The 23,347-nt window shown below is 39.5% G+C and overlaps 1 protein-coding gene across 4 annotated transcripts in view; it reads right to left on the bottom strand.

Moving 5' to 3' along the window:
- LOC108711262 (SH3 and multiple ankyrin repeat domains protein 3) overlaps positions 1 to 23,347 on the bottom strand; it is a 182,400-nt gene that overhangs the window by 8,157 nt on the left and 150,896 nt on the right. For all 4 annotated transcript variants that reach the window (XM_041586629.1, XM_041586630.1, XM_041586631.1 and 1 more), the window contains exons 17-21: positions 23,152 to 23,287; positions 12,048 to 12,128; positions 8,279 to 8,406; positions 7,827 to 7,932; positions 5,189 to 7,418 (exon numbers count right to left, since the gene is read on the bottom strand). In XM_041586629.1, the coding sequence (XP_041442563.1) occupies positions 5,189 to 7,418; positions 7,827 to 7,932; positions 8,279 to 8,406; positions 12,048 to 12,128; positions 23,152 to 23,287 (2,681 nt within the window). The remainder of the gene's footprint in view (positions 1 to 5,188; positions 7,419 to 7,826; positions 7,933 to 8,278; positions 8,407 to 12,047; positions 12,129 to 23,151; positions 23,288 to 23,347) is intronic.

Below are 23,347 nucleotides of genomic sequence, written 5' to 3'. Positions count from 1 at the left end.
ACAACACTGTACAGCGAGGGAAATCCAGCAGCAGCCAGTAACATGCATTTACATACTGTAACAGGAGCTAATACCTTATCTCAGTGACAACACTGCTGGATCACAGTTGATATATCTTATTTGGAAATTCCACAAAAAAAAAAAATGCAGAAACCCACACAAAAACAACACTCAATATCCAGACTTGAGTCACAGCCTGGAAATAATAGGACTACTAAGAGCAAGCCCATGATCTGAATCTGTCATTAGTAATACAGGTGTGGGACCTGTTATCCAGAATGCTCGGGAACCTGGGGTATTCCAGAAAAGGGATCTTTCCGTAATTTTGATCTCCATACATGAATTTCACACATTTACCTGTAATAAAGATTACTTATATCTTAGTTGGGATCAAGAACAAAGTAGTGTTTAATTGTTACAAAGAAAAATAATAAAAATAGTAAAAACCTGAATTATTTAATTAAAATTGAGTCCATAGGAGACTGTCATCTTGTAATTTGGAGCTTTCTGGATAAACGGTTTCCGGATAACAGATCCCATACAGCCGTAGAAATTGGCAAACCTGCTGCCAGACATTCTAAATCCCTTTTTAAGACAGGTGCTCTTCTCTATTAGTATAACTTCAAATTCAATGGCATAGAACTGAACCTTTTTTTTTTTTTTTAGAAAGAAAGCAAAAACAGAGTTATTGCTGTCATAGTAATCATTTAGATTAGATTAGAGTCATTTCATGTTGCTTTCTAAAACAGAATCAGCAGCCTGAAGCAACTGCCTCATTTGTGGGCTGTTCTATAGTGCGTTTTTTATGCCGAGGAATTAATACAGGGATAGGATCTATTATCCAGAATGCTTGGGATCTGCTTTCCGGATAAGGCATCTTTCTGTAATTTGGATTCATGCAGCTTAGTTACCATCAAGTACAAGGTAAAGTTTTATTTTTTCAGAGAGGAAAAAAAAGATACTTTTTTTTTTTTTAAATTGCATTATTTGTTTAAAATGGGAGCTAGCCTTTCTGTTATTCTGAGCTTTCCCATACCTGTATACTATACCATGGTACAGATTGTGCAATGTGTTTATATCAAGCATGGGAAAATATATTCATCAACATATCAATAAATCCTATTGGTAGAAAACACAGTATATGGGACAGAGTACCACTGTAACCCACATATTGGGGCCGATTCATCAAGGGTCGAATATCGAGGGTTAATTAACCCTCGATATTCGACTAGGAATTGAAATCCTTCGACTTCGAATATCGAAGTCGAAGGATTTAGCGCAAATTCTGCAATCGTACGATCGAAGGATTATTCCTTCGATCGAACGATTAAATCCTTCGAATCGAATGATTCGAAGGATTTGAATCCAACGATCGAAGTAATATCCTTCGATCAAAAAAACTTAGGCAAGCCTATGGGGACCTTCCCCATAGGCTAACATTGACTTCGGTAGCTTTTATCTGCCGAACTAGGGGGTCGAAGTTTTTTTTAAAGAGACAGTACTTCGACTATCGAATGGTCGAATAGTTGAACGATTTTTACTTCGAATCCTTCGATTCGAAGTCGTAGTCGTAGTCGAAGGTCGAACTAGCCCATTCGATGGTCGAAGTAGCCCAAAAAAACACTTCGAAATTCGAAGTTTTTTTACTTCGAATCCTTCACTCGAAGTTAATGAATCGGCCCCTTAATATTTTTTTGCCACAGCTCAACTGCAAATTTTCTGATTCATTGGCACAATTAGGATTCTGTTTTAATAGTGAGGTTGCCACAATTTTAGAACAATCCAGCGAGGTATAATTTACAGGGGCAGTTGACCTCTTTTTGGGGAAAAAACTGTGACTTTTACAAATTAGGCCATTTTTTAAGTATGTTTTTATTATTTACTGTTATAAATTGTTAAAACTGCCAGTTGTAGCCAGCGCCCCCACACCAAGAACTGCCAACTACTGGTTCTTATTGCAGAGCCTTTCTAAAAAAAAATGCAGGTGAGTCAGTTCCCTAACCCTATCCAACCTGATAATCCATGTTGATCTGGAGAATGCATAGTTTGGGAAAACAGTCAGCAGTGGGAAGGATGAAGTGTGTGAACACGAAACGCGTCAGACCTCAGACGCTATCTGTAATTAATTGGATGTTAAAATAAAGAACATAACTTTTTACCCTTGATCTGGAAACAAGCGATTTCTTGGAAAGACCCAAGAGTTGATGTATTACTGAACGATTGATGTATTACTGACGTTCCTCCTAGTAATGGACTCGGGCGGCGGCACCCGGGTCACAACGTGTGTGGGGTAAGACTCACTGCATGATTGACTAATAATGTGCATGTGTCTCCTGTGTGGGGAGTCTAAGTGAACCATGCAGGCTCTGTAATTTAAGTGAGAGGTCCGGGGCGTGAGGCACCCGGGCCATTAACTGCGGTGAGCAGCACAGAGTTACAAAATAATTCGTAGCAGGAGTAGGAATTTACTGAACCACATGTCATTTAATGCAATTACAGTAGAATCTTTAAAGGGAGCTTGGTCATTTTGGTAGTAGCATTTGGCTGATGGATGAATGGTGCTAATAAAGTTTTGGTAAAAATCCTTTTTAAAATACTATAAAAGTATTCCATTTTTATATTGTCTATTTTAGATGTATAATGCCATGGCAAATACTTGTTCATGACACAATGGACCTTATTTACAGTATATAAAAAAAGTCAAACTTACAAAAAGTCAAACTTGATAAAATTGAGCGAAAATACATATCATGGGATTTTTCAGACTTTTTCACAAAAATAAATTTTTCAGATTGTTGCCTGAAAAGCCCGAAAAAGTCGCAGACCACAGAAACTTCCAAATAGGATAGGGACCTCTCCCATTGACTTATATACAACCTCAGCAGGTCTGAGATGCAGTATTTTCAGATTTAGACTTTTTACACCCTCGGGGGTATAATAAATCTTAAAAAAATTGAATTTTATAGTTATGAAAACTTGCAATTTACTATGTTTTTTGGATTCAGACTTTAATAAATAACCCCCTATATGTATCAGCCCTATTTAGAAAGGCCCTACAGTCAGAGTCAGTGCTACAGATCTCTGTGTGAAGTTGCTGACCCCGTGTGCTGTCTCACTATGGGGCCCTTAAACATTAAAGCTTATTCTCTCTAAACTGGCATCGCTGGACAAACTGGGTTGTAAGGGAACCTTCCCTTAGCAACTCATATTCACATTCAGTTGAATCACATGCACGTGAGTTGCTAAGGAAGGATTCCCTAACAACCCAGGTTGTCCAGTGATGCCTGCCTATACGTCAGCCACCGCTCGCAGTGCCACAACTGACTACGGCAAATTGAGACGAATCGCAATATCTAGCGCAGTAATACTGACACCGCTGCACTCTGCATGGATTCCAGAGACCGACTGAGAACACGCAGTGATACGGAGCCGCCATAATGCAACACAATGCCATAATGCTACCCCGGGATGCTTCGCCAATGAGGCGAGTTGAGGCTGTCGCCTCAGGCGGCAGCGCCCCACTAGGTACCAGGGGCAGCAAAACTGCTGCTCCTGGTACTTTAAGAGCGAATTTCATGGGGAGAGGGGGCAGCAACAACTGCTGCTGCCTCAGGCGGCGGAGGGGCCAGGATCGCCCCTGACGCTACCCTAAGGATGAACACTACTCAGCAGGCGGGTAATCATTACATGCTACATGGCTGCTTATATGGTTATTTTTTGCAATAGTATGGGGATTAGCACTTCCGTAGACCAAATCGAGTATATATATATAATCGAGTATATATATATATATAATCGAGGATATATATATATATATATATATATATATATATATATATATATATATATAATTGAGTATATATATAGATAGATAGATAGATAGATAGATAGATAGATAGATAGATAGATAGAAAAGCCATAGGTACAAGTTGCCATAGGTACACCTCAAAAGATAACCAAAAGACCTGGGTGCTCAAGTAAAAATTATAAATATAGAGTTTCAAGTACTGGCACTCACAGGATTTGCACAAAAAGAGAGAAAGATTAACTATCATCTATCTATCTATCTATCTATCTATCTATCTATCTATCTATCTGCACATGTTTTAGTTCTTTAACACAAGGTTCATCTGAAGGTGCAGTGCAAAGCACAAACATGCATCCTTTAAAATGCCATTCACAAATGTATTTGCATCAATACATTTTATTCTATACTTGCAATAAAGAAGTTGTGCTTTGCTGCATGAGGTGTATGATGTAAACACCTGCCTTGAGGAAGTGAGTTCCAGGGCTCCCCTGTGTGTTGCACATAATGAATTGCCCTGGAAATAATGCAACTGCACCCACACAACAAATACTCAAATTACCAATGGAAATACTAATAAACATCTGCACTGGGAAATTGTGCACAAGTTGTGTGAATGTATTGTTGGTTAAAAGCATGGAGATTAGCATCCATTTTTGCACACATATTAGTAAATGAGACCTCAAATCCATTATGTCTTAGAGGAGAACTAAAGTTTAGCTAAAGAAATATGGCAGAAATGTTGTACATTTATGTTTTGGGTTATATACCGGCAACCATAGATAGCCCTTTAGCAGTGAAGCTCTATATCTGCAAAGAAGCTACTATAGCTCCCCATCTTCTTTTCTGCTAATTCATTGCACATGCTCTGTGCTGCTGTCACTTGAGCTTAGAACTGAATATATAATATAAATGTTACAATGTAAGGCTGATTAGTAAGTAATTCAGATAATTGGTACCTGACAGCTCAGGAATCAGTACAATTAGTATCGTAATTTAATAATCAGTGCTGGAGCTTCAGCTTCTATGACTGATAAACCTCATTTTCTGATGATTTGTGACAACCCCTAAGCTTAGCTTCTCAATAGCTGCTCAGAGCACACTGAGCAAGTGTGTGTCGCAGACACTCCTAACAAAATTCAAAATGGGTAACTCTTGTGACAACTTTGAAGGCCTGGATCATTACTGCTATAGATTAGCTGAACCTTCAGGCTGGTTCAATAAGAAGTTCAGTAAGAAGTACATTTCTAGCCATATTCATTTTTAGGGTTAAGTTTTCCTTTAGAACAGATTATTTTTCACAAATTTCATTGATTATAGCACCTACTTCTTTACAACCAACCCTCTCTGTGGTCTTCTTAACTATATTTCACTTTTTCTTACCGAGCTGCCACTACGGGAGACTTCTTAACCGGTTCCATTCCTGGAATTGATGGCTCCTCCCCTAGTGATCGTGTGTCCTTGTTCAGCAGCTGGAGTCGGGAACTGATTTCTCCAATCACTGACGGCTTTTCTATTTCCACAGGGCCCCCGTGGGAAAGGGGTCGGCTCTCAACTGGGTCTCCCCATAGCTTAGATCTTCTCTGAAAGAGGTAGCGCGGGCGGCCCGCTGCAAGTTGCTGCTGGGCAATGAGCTCACTGTCCGAGGATTGTTTGAGCAGGGGGTCCCTGAAGGTCACGGTGCCCTTCATCAGTTGAGACTTGAGTTTGGGCTTTGGAGGCACTGGTGGCTTCTCGAGTATAAAAGTTTGACCGTCAGCATACGAGGTGTAGGTGTCAGTGGGTTCGCCACTTTCAGAGGAAAGAGTGGACATACTAGACACAGTAGAAATGGTGCTCGTGGTCTCCAGGTGGTGGTCACTCGAGCTCCTCGTGTCCACTTCTTCCACACCTGAATCTGTAGCTGACTCCGGGTGGGGAAGTGGTGCATCAGAGGGCTTCCCTGAGGGTGTTGTACTGCTGGCTTGCTTGGCAGATGGCACAGCCAAAGAACCAGGTCTAGTCAGTTGGCTTATGGGGGTGCCAGTTTTGGTGACCAGAACTCCATTGGCAAATGCAACAGGAGGAGGCAACAGTCCAATTTTTGCCAGCTCTTCTCTTGTCTCCTCATCACTTGAGGAAAGCATGGCAGGTGGCAGGTTGCCTCCAAAGGGTTCAACTTCTTCTTCTGAGCTTCCCTGGCCAAGTGTCTTGTCAGATGAAGAGCTGGAGGGGGCTTTCTCTTCAATATCTGGGGGTTGTACAACTTCCTTCTTGTCAATTGTAGCTTTTGGCTCCTGTTCTTTTTCTTCTGTTCCATTGCTCGTAGCATGAACCATGATAAGGCCTGCTGTTTTCTGTTGAGATGTGTCCACAATGCTTAGGATCATAGGTTTTCGCTCTTCCACCTTGCTCTCTGGTCTCTCGGGGCTCTTATCTGGGCGAATGTTTCCATCTCTGCGTAAAGGTGTTATCCACTGACCTTTAATTTGTGCCCCTGATGGACTGTAAATTGGGGATGCCGACCCTTCCAACTCCATTCCCATCTCTCCCTCTTTGGTTTGTATTTCCAGGAAGAGTGGAGGAGCTCTGTCTGATTCTGGGCTCCTTACTGGGGTAGGTGTCCTTGGAGGAGGGGGAGAAGGTGCCTGAGCAGATAGTGCTCTCTCCCTTGCGGCCAGCGCAAGAGCAAGGGGTGAGTTTGGATCAAGAGGCTTGCCAGTTAGTGGGTGAATAAAAGTGGAATGAGAACCACTATACATTAAAGATTTTAAAGAGGATCCAGGTGAGGGAAGAAGAACGTCACGACTCCCCAACAATCGCTCATCAACAGATCGAGAAGGCTGCAGGGATGGGAGATCTGGAGATGGAGGTGTACCCTCTAGTGCTCCGACTGAGAGGAAGACTGTGGATTTACGCTTTTCATCCAGCCTCCTTTCACGTTCCTTCATCACTCCTGCAAGTGCTGTCACAAAAGGACTACTGAGTGGATCATGGTGAGCTGTCCGTAGTTCCATCATGCTCTGTCTTGGGCTGCGCTGAGATGGTGAAGGATCACGCGAAAAGCTTCCAACCATAGCTAATGCTGCTCTTTCCTGGGCATCTTCCACTTGAAGCTGCTTCACAAGGGGGCTCTTCTTTCTTTGTGGCTTCATTGGTGCATAAATACCCACGTTGGCATATGTATTTTCTGCAGCTCGACTTCTTCTTTTCAGTTTCTCTGGAGGAGTAGGAGATGGACCTGGTCGTGGAATACTTGTGGGTTCTACTGGGATATGGGATGTATCCTGAAGGATTATCATGGAGCGAGCTCTCTTTTGTCTATCAGGAGGGGGCAGACCACGATCCATGCTTAGAAGCTCAGCAGAACCCATTCCATGTTGGAGCCCATGAAACCTGGCTTCAAACCCTGGTTTGAAGCTGGAATGCACTGTATCATAACCTCTGCCTGGAGGAGGGGGTGGGGAAAAAGTTGGGGGTGGTCCAGTGTCAAAATAATATGGAGTTGGAGGAGGTGGTGCAGCTTTTTGTGGGGGTGGTGGGATTCTAGGACCTTCCCTTAATGAATCCTGCATGGATGTACTGCGTGGAAAACGGCCATCAAAGAAAGAATCTGATAACTTCTCATCCTCACCTAAGGTAAGAAAGATACGATTAAAACTAAACAACCACAAAGATTTACCACCTTACATTTACAAAGTACCTATAACAGGATTACAAATTCTAATAAGTAGATTCTGTTCACAAATCTCATTTGCACTAAATAGTTTACAACTTCATATCATTTTGATAGCAAAAGCAATAACTAATAATAATAATAATATTCCCATAGTACTTTTCTCCAATAGTACTCAAAAGCTACTCAAAATAAATTAAACAATTTAACGATGGAGATCTGAATACTGAGACATCATCGTTCAGAAAGCTATAACTGAGATTTATAACAAACCCTTAATATTTTGCTGCTCTTTTAAAGTTGCAACTGATTCCTAGTCAGTTTATAGCTTTTTGTAATTTAAGTTGATAATGTAATGTCTCTTACCCACAGATTTTGTCCGAGACATTCCATGATGAAGAGGAAAATGATGTTTCTCGATGGGGTAATGGGATACTGCATGTTGGGGAATCCCCTGCCTCTCCAGCAATGACTGTAAAGAAGAGAGCAAAAGACAACAATTATGTCTTCTACCTGCATATGAAGTCATTTAACTATGCATTACCCAGAAATCCCTACTGTAGTGACATCATAGGATTAGTATTGCTTTCCAAACCATGACCAAATTAAATAAATGATACAAGAGGAAGGAGGTCCCTGCCTCGTAGAGCTTACAATCTAAATGATTAAAAGTGCATTTCAATATACAGTAGTATAGATTGTACTTTTCTATAGTACAATTTTAATTTTCTTGGGAAATAAAAACATTTTTGCATTTTATGTTGTTATAAGGTTGATCCCAGCTAAGGATTTTAATTCTATAAATGCTCATCTCTTACACTGATCTCAGCTGGGGTGATGCGCCTGCTTGTTGGTCTCTGTTTGACAGTAGCAGCTCTAGAATCAGCTTCAGCAATTTCTGGGCACAAGGAGGGATCCGATGCCACCAAGATTTCATCAAGTCTTTCTACAAGTGTGGAAAAAGAGAAACAAATAGAAATGAATACTAATAAATACTAATATTTTCTACTGAAAAAGCGGTGACTAGATCCTTTGGAAGCACCACCATTCAAACTGAACTATTCAAATGAACTATGGTTAGCCTACAGCTAATGATTATCTCTAGAAAATGCACACACACTCATTTTTGCACTATAACTACATTTGATCTCCATTAAAGTGGACTAGTTTGGCAAGATACCACTGTCGTAAGACTTGTTTAAATTTTATGCATTTAATACAAAATCTACTGGGTGTAAATTATCTGAGATCTATCACATGTTTTTTAACAGCTTTTCAACATCTATATCTAAGTAGCAGCAGTACAGAATATGACTAGATCTTTATACCTTAGAAAAGTATTTCCAGAAGAATTATAACTTCTAAAGAAGCCCTGCAACACCAGTGTAGTATGGCACACAGCTTGCCCTCACAAAGTGCTACGATATTAACTGCTTGAATTGAGATATTTTTCACATATGCTCACATTATGGGAGTGGGAAAACAAATTAATTCATTGATTTACTTTAAAGGAGATGCAAACTCTATAAATGAATGTGGCTAGAAATGCTGTATTTTTGCTAGTGAACTTACTGCACTAGCTAAAGGTTCAGCAAATCTATAACAGTAATGATCCAGGCCTTTAATGTTGTCTCAGGAGCTCCCCATTTTGGTTTCTGTTAGGAGTGTCAGTGACATGCACATACTCAGTGTGATCTGAGCGGCTGTTGAGAAGTTAAGCTTAGGGGTTGCTGCAAATAATAAAGTAGAAAATGAGTTGTGAACTAAATAATGGTACTGGAAATCAGTTGTAATAGAAGCTGATGATACAGGGCTGATAATAACATTCTGGTGCAAATTACACTGGTTTCTGTGCTGCCATAAAATGTGAATCTGAATTAATTACTAATCAGCCTTGTATATTGTGAGTGGGCCCCTAAGCTCAGTAACTGACAGCAGCCCAGAGTATGTGCAGTAAATCAGCAGAAAAGCAGATGAGGAGCTACTGGGGGTATCTTCATAGGCACAGAATTTTACTGCTGAAGAGCTGTGGTTGCCTTGGGTTGGTACAGAACCCCAAGACATTAAGTGAGTTATTTATTTAAATTTCGAGTTGTGTTTTTAATGAAAATTCCAGTTTTCAAGGTTTTTGATGGGGTCAAAAATGACATTTTCGACCCTGGAAATAGCTTGAATCCAAAAAGACACCATCTAAAACCTGTCGAAGTTCTGTAGGAGTTAATATCAGAGATGTTAATAGCCTTCATAATCGAGTTTTTCAAGTTTTGCCCGAAAACTCAATCAATTTGAGAGATTTGATGTTTTTTTCCATCGAAAGCTCAATTATTTCGAGTTTTCTGGTTGCGGAAATCGATTTCGATGAATCAAGTTTTTTCTTAAATAAGAAACCATTCAAGTTGTAAGTTCATTCAAGATAATTTGAGTTACAGTAGAAGCCCCATTTTACACCCCCTGATTTTTAGTTTCCCCTCATTTTACATTTTTGTTTTGTGGTCCCATATATAAATTATGCATAATACATTTCCCTATATGTAGCATTTCCACCCAAACTCTTTGTAATGCTTTAATTCTCCTTTAAACTGATCTCTTTGGTATGTCCTTCCCATTTACTGCAGGTTCTTCAGTTTGTTGGTATGGCTGAGGAGCGCGTTGTTGTTGATGTTTCTGGGACACAAAAATTAAATACAGGTTTGGGATATATTATTTGGAACGCTTGGGACCTGGGGATTCCTGGATAAGGGATCTTTCTGTAATTTGGATCGCCATAAATCTACTAAAAACAATTTAAACATTAAATAAATCCAATAGGATTATTTTGCATCCAATAAGGATTTGTGCAGCTTAGTTCAATTCAACTACAAGGTACTGTTTTATTATTACAAAGAAAAATGAAATTATTTTTTAAAACAAGAATTATTTGTTTATAAAAGACTCTATAGGAGATGGCCTTCCCGTCATTCTGAGTTTTCTAGATATCATGCTTTGCAAATTGACACAAGCCATTTATATACAGCTTTCTTCCAGCATATATTAAGCCTAGTAAAATCTCATGCTGTTTGGGTACAGCTTTGGTAGCATATTCCAAGTGGAAATTCACCTAAAAGTCTACTTTTAGTATGATGTAGATTGTTGTATTCTAACTTGTCTTTATTTTTTTACTGATTGTGTTTTATTTTGTATTATTCATCTTTTTGTATTGTCACCTGTATTATAAATAGTAAATGGTCTCAATAAAAAAAAATTAATATAATAAATATGTTATCAAACTCACAGATGGCAGAGAGACTAAATAGACGAACATTTCTAAAACTAATTCTAAAATTAACTTTTCTTTTAAGTGACATATTTTGCCACAGTCATTGGTTTCTTGTCTTAAGTCATTGGATCTTGAAGCAAAAGAACGGACTTGTATGGCTTTTTAGTGGTGGTGCAGAAATAACATTGTTAGCATTTTTTACAATTTTTGGATCATAGCTGTTCCACAACACACTACCACTCAAACTTTGTGACTGTGCTCATCGTATGTGAGCCATTATGTTTCCCTTCTCAAATTCTTAATTGTATGTAGGTGCATTTCCCACCTAAAATAATACAAACAAAATTACATTTTATATGTCAATACAAATAACTGGCTAATGTAAGGGGATTTTAATAATCTAAAGCATTTGTAAGGGCAGTAGGTACCATCATACTTAGATAAAACTCAATAATTGTGTCATTATTCGACTTTGTCTATTTTAAACCGCATCACCAATGGTTTTTAGACTAATTTCAATTTATGTGTGCAACATATAATCTTTCCCCAGTTTGGGTGGCTAAGATTCTGACAGGGTTTCTTTCTCAGGACTGCATGTTATATGGTTCTGACCACACTCTTTCTTTGAAGGCTGTTTTGTCTACCACACATTTCCAGCCATCAGGCTAACATAAAAGCTAAATTTTACATATTCCTAATTTACATTCCTGCATTATAATATTTATGTTTGATTAATTCTGCCCTACAAATAAATGGAAAGTAAAATTGGCCACAATCACCTTCCAATTTTCGCATTCTGTTAATCCCAAACAAATATTCTCTTTCACATTTATCAATTTTACAGTCTTTAAATACTCTTCACTGCCAAAATGTGACACAGTCATGCTGTACAGGCCTTATATTTCAGGCACGGTAAATCAAGTGTGTTTCTGCAAGCTAGCTCATAGAGCACAGAATTATTGCAGCCCTTTTTATCCCAGTCTTGCTCTGAATGACAAGGCACCATTCAACAGCTTCAGGCATTAAAACCTTTTTCTGTACATATGCATTGCCTACACACAAATGCTGTCATATTGTCCTAGCCTAAAAGTCTTGTGTTCTGTCAATTAATTTTATATAGCACATCAACATGCAAAATAGAGTCATCATTACACTGCCCTGCCATAAACTATTCAGTTCTGAGTAGTGGGTATCTAATGCGGACCCTTTGTTAAGCCAAAAATGACCTGTAGATTCTATTATGTGAGCATCTGGTAATACTCACTCTTACTCAGGCATCCTCTAAGCATTCAGTCTTGTCACACCCCTTATCTTATTTGTTGTAAACTCACCCAGTTCTTCAAGCTCAGCTGTCATGGACTTGGATCTCAGGGTAAGTGTGGTGCTTGGCGCTCTCTTCGGTGGTGGGGGAGCTGGAAGGAAAAGAGAAGTGACCTTACAGGTCTTATCCAACAGACGTCTGGGGTCTGGAAGGAACCGCCGTTTTTCCACAACCATTTCCTCATACTCTCGAGATGAAGGGTCACACTGCGCCAGCAGCTTCCCTACCCTGCGGCGTGACTTCATCCTGGCGTCCTTGCACTAGGACCCCCGGCAGAGCCATGCGGGGCTGAGAGGACTGTGCAGTTTGTTAATTTTGCACAAGACTGTAGCAGCCTATGTGAGCAGCTCCTATATATTATGCAGATTCACTGCGTCTCCTGCACCTGCTCACCACTTGTCTTCCTCATCTACTGCCAGATAATTTCTGTTCTCTTTCCCTGCTGGCTTTTCTTTGTTTCCCTTGATATTTTTTTAATTCAACATCCCTATATTCCGTATTACTCCCTTTCCTCTCTTTCCTATCTCTTGCTCTTTTTGGGCATCGTGTCTCTCTCTCTGTGTGAGTGTGTGAATGCGCGTCTCTCCCTCCCTTCCTTTATCCTCGAAGCTCAGGGATGCAGTTCTCAGCTCTTGCTGAGTTTCCATGGTTACTCTCACTTTATGCATCTGAAGGAGGGGGAAAGAGAGAAAGATCGCCATCAAGAGACATAGAGAAGGAGATTGCACCATCTATAGACTGAGAGAACCTGTAACACCAATCATTGATAGAAAGCCTGCAACATCTACAGAGAGCAAAAAAACAAAGGTAAAAAAATAAGAGTGAATAGTAATCAAATAGACAGCAGCCATCATCAAGTAACATCTACAGCAGTGCCAGGAAATCTTTGGCATGCCAGCTGCTGCAGAACTAAAATTTTCAGCATTCGCTTTGCTGGGTGTTTGGCACTACAACTGTACTCCTGCGACACTCATAGTGCCAAAGGTTGCAAGTTGCTGATCTAGAGAGAAAGGCTGTGTGCCTCAAAGAGACCGGTTCACAACAGACAGACAGAGGACACCGGCTAGATGCGCAAACTACAAGCAACAGGATGTGCCAAATCCAGGTTAAAAACACATCATCAAGAGATAAACCGAGAGAAATTTTCAGACTGGGAAATTCATATAATACAAATTACAGTTGGCATTGCTATACAATAAAGCATGCATGATATTAAAATGGCAACAAAGACTACAAGATGCTTCTCAAGATAACTGACGTGATATTTTTCAGTGTTTCTTTGTGTGTGTATGGGGGTGAGCTGTTATTGTTGGACAAAGTAAAAAGAGGTCCAGCAGGGCATGTTAGGTTAGCGTAGGATGTAAGCACTGAATGTTATGTAGTAGTTTATTTTATAAATCTTAACACTAGGAAATAGCCTGGGTGCAGTGCCACGAAGTATGATAAATGAATAAGATGGGTCCTCACTCGCAGGTCTAATACACTGGTCACATGACAAATATTAGGTGTGTATTAAATAGCAGACTCATAATCTGGTACAAACTTTGGTACAACACAGGACTTATTAGGGCAAAATTCATTCCTATGTAATATTTAAAAGGAGATTTAAATATCAGTGGTTTCAACATTTATATGTTTCTGGAAATACCATGGGAGTAAATAGAAAGTGGGTGAGTTTTTCCTCTGGCGAGCTCTAATTTCATACTATGATAAATCTACCCAGAAGTTTATTTATTATTACTGCATAAGTAATGAAGCCATTCAAACCACACAAAAAAGAATGCCAAAGTTGGTGCCAAAATAAGACAACTCTCACCATGACTAGTCATCTCCCCATTGGTGTAAAACTAATAACTGGTAATACACAAATAGTAGTCAAAGTAACAATTAATGTAAATATAAACTGTGTAATACAGCCATAAATATATTAATTTATGCATGCAACAACATGAGTATATGTACCACACTTCATTCCTTAGTTGCCCTAATATCATTTATACCTGTATTGTGCCAAAGTGTATAAGTGAATTTTTTGTGCACCACCCCATTTACCCCATTGAGTGTGCACTACTTTATTTCCTGAAAGTGAATGGAGTAAGGGGATTCAAATCAGTCCATAGGCTACATGATTGTAAATGCAATTATTAAGAAACAGGTTCATAACCATCAGGAAAAGGGATTGTCAAATGAGGGGGTATGGCAAAAGATGGCAGAGCTAAATAGCCAAATACTTTGGGCAATGATATGAGAAAAAAATTATATTGTTAAGTGTTTCAATTAAATCAGAATAGTGTTTATGCATACAGACACCCCACTAATACGTGTGAAGATATAGAGTAGTAGTTTTATTGGCAGACACGAGGATGTGACTGGATTTCAGGAGGGTGTGATGTAATAGGGTAAAATGTTAATGGTTTAATTTAATATAAATGTTTAAGTAATGGTAAATACATATATTTAGGTTGGCCACTAGGGGGCTCTAGTGGATAACAGTTGTAAGGGAAAGGCCTTAGTGGGTGGAGAATTGGAAGTTATAAAAGGGAAGGTTACAGGAACTGATTTTTAGAGATGTGTCATGGGAAGAGAGATGAGCAGCAGGCTCTGCAGCAGTAGAATCATCTCTTGGAAGAGCTACTGAGCCTAGATAATAAGAGGTCTAGTGGTAAACAGTATGCTCTAGGAAGTGTAAGAGAGCTAGGTAACTAGCATGGGCAGCTATGGACCCTACTAGGAGTGAGTGGGCATAGTGTTCCCAGTGGGAAACCCGCCAGCCAGGGCATAATAGGAAAGGCTAGATCCGTATAGAGCCGGCCAGGGCCCAAGAGGGGTGCCTGTGAACATGTTTCCCTCCTGGCAGTATGTTGCTACAAAAGGCTGGGAGATTGAGCCCTGTGAATGTGCTGCTGTTTTGCTGAAGGCTGTGTCAATGAAGAGGTTGAACTGCAATTCTCTGCATTGTGTGTTTCACTGAGGGTTTCCCCTACACAAAACCTCAGTGGTACATGTGGTGTTTATACAAATGGCCTGTAGATGTCACTGTACACAATAGTTATACTGTGAATACACAATACTGTCTAGACTGCTTAAAAGTGAAAGTTACTGTAATGCCTGCATGATTCTGCTAATAAAGCACTGTTATACTGCACTCATCCTCGGCTACCCAAAACATAACAAATTGATGACAAAATGGCTCTTCTACCTCTGCAGCAGCTTGCGCCTTTTCTTCCAAACCCTGGTGAGCCTACCATACCTTTTACTGCTTGGATTTGTATGTTTGAAAATTACATTATTGCTGCTGACCAAGGGGAGATTTCTGCTGCTAGAAAGCGTGCTTTACATATTCACTGCCTGGGAACAGAGGGACAGCGTATATTCTATACATTACCATTACCTGATGATACTTATGAAACTGCTTTTACTGCTATAAAGAACTTTTTCATGCCAAGAGTAAATGTGGTTGCTGAAAGATATAAATTCCGCCAATGGCGTAATGGCGAATCCACAGAATCCACAGAACAGTTTGTAGCAGCTTTGAGAGAGCTGGTTGTTACCTGTGAGTTTGGAACTCTAACAGATGAAATGCTAAGAGACCAAATAGTGGAAAAAACAAACTCACCTCGCATTAGAGAGAGACTGCTCCTAGAGCAGGATTTAACCCTTGCAAAGGCTATTACAGTTGATAGCCAAATTGACACACCAGTGGCAGAGGCTAAAACTCTCATCCACAAGAAAATGGAGAAATCGAAGAAGTCTGAAAGAAGCACTATAGACAGCAAACCTTACTGGGAAATCTTGGAAAGTATTTACAACAGAGTTCCTACATAACTACAGAGCAACGTGTCATGCAACAACCCAATCATCTCCAGCTGAATTATTACATGGCAGACAGATGCGCACTAAGTTACATGTTGCAGACATCAAACTTCCCCAAAATACTGTGCCTACAAAATCATCCACTGCTGACATTGTGAAACGTCAACAAGCCAAATGCAAGGCTTATACTGACAGAAAACGTGGTGCCAGAGAAGTACAATTTTAGCCTGGATCTTTAGTCAGAATTAAGAAACCAGGAATACTGAAACAAGGACAATCTAAATTTACTACACCACTTGAAGTGAGACGCCAGCGAGGACCATACACATATGAACTGTCTGATGGACGCATATGGAATGCAAGTCGTCTTGCTCCTGATTGATATGACATTGGAGAAGCTCCATTTGATGAAGGACATTTTCCTACTCCTACTTTCTAATCCTGCAATAGGCCTGAAGAAAGGCCTGAAGAAAGTGAATTTAAAAGGCATACTGAGAGAATCAGAAAACTACCTGCATGGACCCAGGACTATGTGATGTGAATGATGTATATTATTGCTTTAAGATGCATTGTTGTTTATTACATTTGCCCAAATGCTTTCCTACTATAGGGGGAATATGTGGTGTTTATACAAATGGCCTGTAGATGTCACTGTACACAATAGTTATACTGTGAATACACAATACTGTCTAGACTGCTTAAAAGTGAAAGTTACTGTAATGCCTGCATGATTCTGCTAATAAAGCACTGTTATACTGCACTCATCCTCGGCTACCCAAAACATAACAAATTGATGACAAAATGGCTCTTCTACCTCTGCAGCAGCTTGCGCCTTTTCTTCCAAACCCTGGTGAGCCTACCATACCTTTTACTGCTTGGATTTGTATGTTTGAAAATTACATTATTGCTGCTGACCAAGGGGAGATTTCTGCTGCTAGAAAGCGTGCTTTACATATTCACTGCCTGGGAACAGAGGGACAGCGTATATTCTATACATTACCATTACCTGATGATACTTATGAAACTGCTTTTACTGCTATAAAGAACTTTTTCATGCCAAGAGTAAATGTGGTTGCTGAAAGATATAAATTCCGCCAATGGCGTAATGGCGAATCCACAGAATCCACAGAACAGTTTGTAGCAGCTTTGAGAGAGCTGGTTGTTACCTGTGAGTTTGGAACTCTAACAGATGAAATGCTAAGAGACCAAATAGTGGAAAAAACAAACTCACCTCGCATTAGAGAGAGACTGCTCCTAGAGCAGGATTTAACCCTTGCAAAGGCTATTACAGTTGATAGCCAAATTGACACACCAGTGGCAGAGGCTAAAACTCTCATCCACAAGAAAATGGAGAAATCGAAGAAGTCTGAAAGAAGCACTATAGACAGCAAACCTTACTGGGAAATCTTGGAAAGTATTTACAACAGAGTTCCTACATAACTACAGAGCAACGTGTCATGCAACAACCCAATCATCTCCAGCTGAATTATTACATGGCAGACAGATGCGCACTAAGTTACATGTTGCAGACATCAAACTTCCCCAAAATACTGTGCCTACAAAATCATCCACTGCTGACATTGTGAAACGTCAACAAGCCAAATGCAAGGCTTATACTGACAGAAAACGTGGTGCCAGAGAAGTACAATTTTAGCCTGGATCTTTAGTCAGAATTAAGAAACCAGGAATACTGAAACAAGGACAATCTAAATTTACTACACCACTTGAAGTGAGACGCCAGCGAGGACCATACACATATGAACTGTCTGATGGACGCATATGGAATGCAAGTCGTCTTGCTCCTGATTGATATGACATTGGAGAAGCTCCATTTGATGAAGGACATTTTCCTACTCCTACTTCCTAATCCTGCAATAGGCCTGAAGAAAGGCCTGAAGAAAGTGAATTTAAAAGGCATACTGAGAGAATCAGAAAACTACCTGCATGGACCCAGGACTATGTGATGTGAATGATGTATATTATTGCTTTAAGATGCATTGTTGTTTATTACATTTGCCCAAATGCTTTCCTACTATAGGGGGAATATGTGGTGTTTATACAAATGGCCTGTAGATGTCACTGTACACAATAGTTATACTGTGAATACACAATACTGTCTAGACTCTAGACTGCTTAAAAGTGAAAGTTACTGTTGTGTAATGCCTGCATGATTCTGCTAATAAAGCACTCTACTCATCCTCGGCTACCCAAAACATAACAGTACATCAAGGGTTAACAACGGGTAGGCACAGGAGATATTTGCCCCCATTACATGTTTAACATAACGTTGTTAGATTGGGGCACAAGTTCACAGTTGCAGAGTGAAAATCAGTTCCTGAGGGCACACTGCAGGAATAAATCAACCAATAACAGGTCTCACCAATCTGACTTTGCCCAGGGCCCACCAAGGCCAAGGACCCCCTCGTCATAACTACTGTTAAATGAAGCGGCTGTTGCCAGATCCAATTTTGTGGAAAAGTCATGCTAATTTAAAACAACGACTAATCAAAAAATTGTGAAGGCCTGGCTTCTGCTGTTGGCGGATAACAGAATTTGTAACTGGAAACATATTAAAGCCTGGTATTATTTTATAGCAGGGGAATGGAGATATATACCATAAACTCTGGCCCATCATCTGTCAGCATCATTTGACAACCAGATGCTTGCTGTATATTCTAGAGGGGATATTAAGCAAAGGGCTCTCCAGGAAGCTGACATACTAAGTTTTCTCAGCATGGTGCACCCCCAAGCAATTCTTAATCTTGATAATATCTTGACAAAATTCTAGACACTACACCATTTTCAGGATAAAAGAAATAAAATGGTAATAAGAACTATGCAATTGTAAGACAATGTTTTTGGCAATTTAGTGATTTGTTTCAGTAATGCCTTCTATTTCCTTTCAGTTATATAATGTGGCCTGTGAAAGCCATGTTGGAGACCAACCATATAGACTTTCTTTTGAAGATATCAAAGCAGAATTTTATAATAAACACTAGCAAATCCTTCATGAACTATAAAGCCAAAGGTGCCATTAACTATCTATGTACCTGGATAGAGAACTGGCTAAAAGATAGACTACAAAGAGTGTTAGTAAATGGAACATTTTCTAATTGGACCAGTGTTGTTAGTGGAGTACCGCAGGGCTCTGTACTAGGTCCCTTGCTTTTCAACTTGTTTATTAATGACCTGGAGGTGGGCATTGAAAGTACTGTTTCTATTTTTGCAGATGATACTAAATTGGGCAGAACTATAGTTTCCATGCAGGATGCTGCCACTTTGCAGAGTGAGTTCTCTAAGTTGAAAAACTGGGCAGCAAACTGGAAAATGAGGTTCAATGTTGATAAATGCAAGTTTATGCACTTTGGCAAAAATAATATAAATGCAAGTTATACACTAAATGGCAGTGTGTTGGGAGTTTCCTTAAATGAGAAGGATCTAGGGTTTTTTGTAGATAACAAGCTGTCTGGGCAGTGTCATTCTGTGGTTACTAAAGCAAATAAAGTTCTGTCTTGCATAAAAAAGGGCATTAACTCAAGGGATGAAAACATAATTATGCCTCTTTATAGATCCCTGGTAAGGCCTCATCTGGCGTATGCAGTGCAGTTTTGGACTCCAGTCCTTAAGAGGGATATAAATGAGCTGGAGAGAGTGCAGGGATGTCCAACTAAACTGGTTAGAGGCGTGGAAGACTTAAATTATGAGGGTAGACTGTCAAGGTTGGGGTTGTTTTTTCTGGAAAAAAGGCGCTTGCGAGGGGACATGATTACACTTTACAAGTACATTAGAGGACATTATAGACAAATAGCAGGGGACCTTTTTAGCTATAAAGTGGATCACCGTACCAGAGGCCACCCCTTCAGACTAGAAGAAAAGAACTTTCATTTGAAGCAACGTAGAGGGTTCTTCACAGTCAGGACTGTGAGGTTGTGGAATGCACTGCCAGGTGATGTTTAAGAATGGCTTGGATGATTTTTTGGACAGACAGAATATCAAAGGCTATTGTGATACTAAACTCTATAGTTAGTATAGGTATGGGTATATAGAATTTATGTGAGAGTAGGGAGGGGTGTGTGTATGGATGCTGGGTTTTCATTTGGAGGGGTTGGACTTGATAGACTTTGTCTTTTTTCAACCCGATTTAATGTAACTGTGCAAAGTGCACAGCAAGATGAAAATTTGTGATAATTTCTATTGTCAAATTTTATATACATAGATATGATGAAGTCAAGTTTTATTTGTGCATTTGGCTGAGCCGTAAAAGGAATCAGGTTTCCAAAATTCTCTGCTCTCTGGATTTCTTGAAGACATGTGAACCTTCTAGTATGCCCTGAGCATGTTTAAAAACCACTCATCTAGAAAGTCTGTGCCAAGCAGGGATAAAAAGATAAATCAACAGAAGAATCTCTGCCCGTTTAGAGGAAATGCTTCAAGATCTAGGGTGGTGGCAATATATGTAACTGGGGTGCAACATTCATTTATTAAACCAACCAGTATTTCTATAACCTGACATTTCTAAAACATGATACTGGATCTTATTCTTAGTTACACTGACTGTGGTTTTTAGCAAATCATTAGACCAATGTATTTGCAAAGCTTATGAAAGCCATGGCAATAGAAGGTTATGTTTTGGTAATTTAGCTAATCTGACCGTGTGTGTTGTTCATACAGATGCTGCTGCATAAGGAAATCTAAGCACAATGCAAGATATTCTTGCCTTTCTTTACCATAATGCAAAATATACATTGTAATGCCCAGCTGTTGAATAAGCAAATCATCTGACAGTGTGGATAAATTAAATAGTCATATCTGCTTTGTTGGTCTACCCTGCCACAATAATTATCTAATTTACAAGAGAGACTGAAAGGGGACATATTTACTCCCAGTTGGAGATTAAAATGCTACTTCAGCAAGTAGTGGAAGCTTATCAATTAAAGAGATGAACACTCAGACCTGAAAATTAAATTATCAGGAACTGCGCAAGGACATCAGATCAAGCATAAAGAATATGTTGTGGTACCTGCTGGTTCCTCCAGCTACACTAGCTTATTGGCACAGTCAGCAACATCAGCAGTTCATCAAAAGAATGAACACTAGCAGCTTGAGCAAACAACACTGATCTGGGATAACAATCAAGCACGGCTTTAGCCTTATGCCTTCATGAGGGTGATCTAAACCCCAAAGCATCTCCCCACATAGTGGCAGTCCATTAAGAAAAATAAAACTCACTTTATAACTAGCAACGCATATTTCCCCTTCAGCCACAATAAGTATTTTAGCGCATGAGGTATCTGATAAGCAGAGTCAACAGTAGGTAGATAACCAAGCTTGGGTGGATATCCAATACATAATTGACACTGGTGAAAATGTCTATATGTTGAACACAGTAATGTTACTATAAATTATTGTATTTATAGATCATTGCAATGTATTTTGTGGCAGGGATAAACATTTGAAAAAAGTGAGTTTAGATGCAAACAGATTTAAATTGCCCAATGCATCAGTTATATGATTGTCAAAAAGACTAATTAGTGAGCTTATGACAGTATTCAACAGTGTTCACAGGGTAAATATGTTTCTTGCCTTCTAACTTAGTTATTTACTTCAATGCTTATTGTTCCTATGGCTATTGCTTTATATGAGAACTACAGTATGTCTTATATGTATTGACCTGTCTCTGTGTACTTTGGGTGTACCAAATGTCACACATAGAATGACATTATAGGAAAAATATGACCTATCCCATTTGCCGTATCTGCAAAAGCAGAATCCTAGAGATCTTGTGCTCAGAGCATGTGTTGACGATCTGACTTTAACTGGACACACTCCATGAAACAGCACCTGGTGACCTCATTGTGCTATTTTTGGAACAGGTATGGAAATGGAGCACTACTATGAGTCCACATTGTTGTGGTTTGGGGGTGACCTTTGAATGGGTGCCTAAAAGGTTGAATTTCTCCTTTAATGTCAATGTCAATCTATGAGTGACATTTGGCATAGCCAAGATACAGGTAGCCAAAGTACACACCACACTAGGGCATATAAGACCCACCAATGAGGAACTATTTTACTGAATGAACAACATGAAACCCACTGAAATAAAAAGTAAGACTGAAAGATAACCTTTTGAAAAAACATTTATATGTACATTACAGGGCTCATTTATTAAGCAGATACAAAATCCCCATGTTTTACCCACAATGTACAATTCCTTTGTAATGCCAGAGGCTAGACAGTGATCATTGTGGATTTTGGGCCAAGTTGGACCCACCATGTAAGGGTCAGTGCTGACGTAGGATGTAAATGTCCACTTTGACACTGCACTTTGAAATAGTGAGTGTCACTGTAATAACATACTGAAAGCACTTGCAACTACTCTCACTCATCTATGTTAGTATCATTTGCCAACTTACTGGTTAAACTCACACTGGTGCATGGGGTGCAAGGGGCAGTAGGTTCGGCTGCAAGGGGGCTCTGTCTTGATCTAGAGCACTATGCCTTGAGCCTAACAAGAAATGCTCAACCCACATAACAGTGCAGTTATGTGCTAGGTGCATTTTTTTAATGGGTACAATTTTACAGACTTGGGGAGGAAAGTGGGATATAGTTTTTCTCTCTCCCCACCAGTTAGCTTTACTTGTTCTAAACTGACTTCTCAACCAGGCAATCCATGCATATTTTGAGTATCTTTTGTTATTGTTAGCTGTGTAGCAAATCTGTGCAAGACTGGCAGGAGACTTTGCTAGTTTTCTTTTCAAGAGCAGCAAATTATACTTTCAGTCTAAGTATAGAAATGTGGTATATAAATGACATGAGCAAGCACTCCTGCTGCTGGTATAACTTAACAGTTAAAAGGGTCCCACATTCAGAGGATTGACATTTTAGTGTGGATCAATGTATTTAAGTCTTCCTTATCCTATACATGTGAGTCTGTGAGTACAGTATTCTGTTTCTAAACAAAATAGATATATTGTTAGCCTGACAGATAGATATAACATTAGATAGTCAGAAAATCAGTTACAGTGAGGGATAAGTGGAAAACACCTAAAATGATGCCCTGGATGTAAATTAGCAAAATACAGTATAGAAGTTCAATAAGTTTACTCCACCAGAAACTTTATTTGATCCCTGCAGTTCTTTTCAGTTCATTGTTTCAATTGCTGGCTGCTACAGCTGTCTCTACTTTCTATATACAGATTGCACGTGACAACTCATTGAAACACCAATAAAGATCTCATGTGAGTTAGGGTTTGTGTTTTCTCTCACTCATTCATTCTTATCTACCATCCATCACCTCTTACCCCTTCTGCGCATAGCCTCCTCACTTTCAGGTTTCCGACTTACAGACACAACTTTCATGGTCAAGTGGCTACCTCCTTGTCGAATTAGAGATACCACTTGCTTGTGTCCGACCTTCACCACATTTACACCATTCACCTTTAAAGAGAAATGGAAAGAAAGAGTTACAAAGGGGAAATACATAGTTGAAGCAGAGGC

This window comes from Xenopus laevis, chromosome 3L, assembly GCF_017654675.1.
Source record: "Xenopus laevis strain J_2021 chromosome 3L, Xenopus_laevis_v10.1, whole genome shotgun sequence".
Taxonomy (NCBI): domain Eukaryota; kingdom Metazoa; phylum Chordata; class Amphibia; order Anura; family Pipidae; genus Xenopus; species Xenopus laevis.
This window is presented reverse-complemented; position numbering and strand designations above follow the sequence as displayed.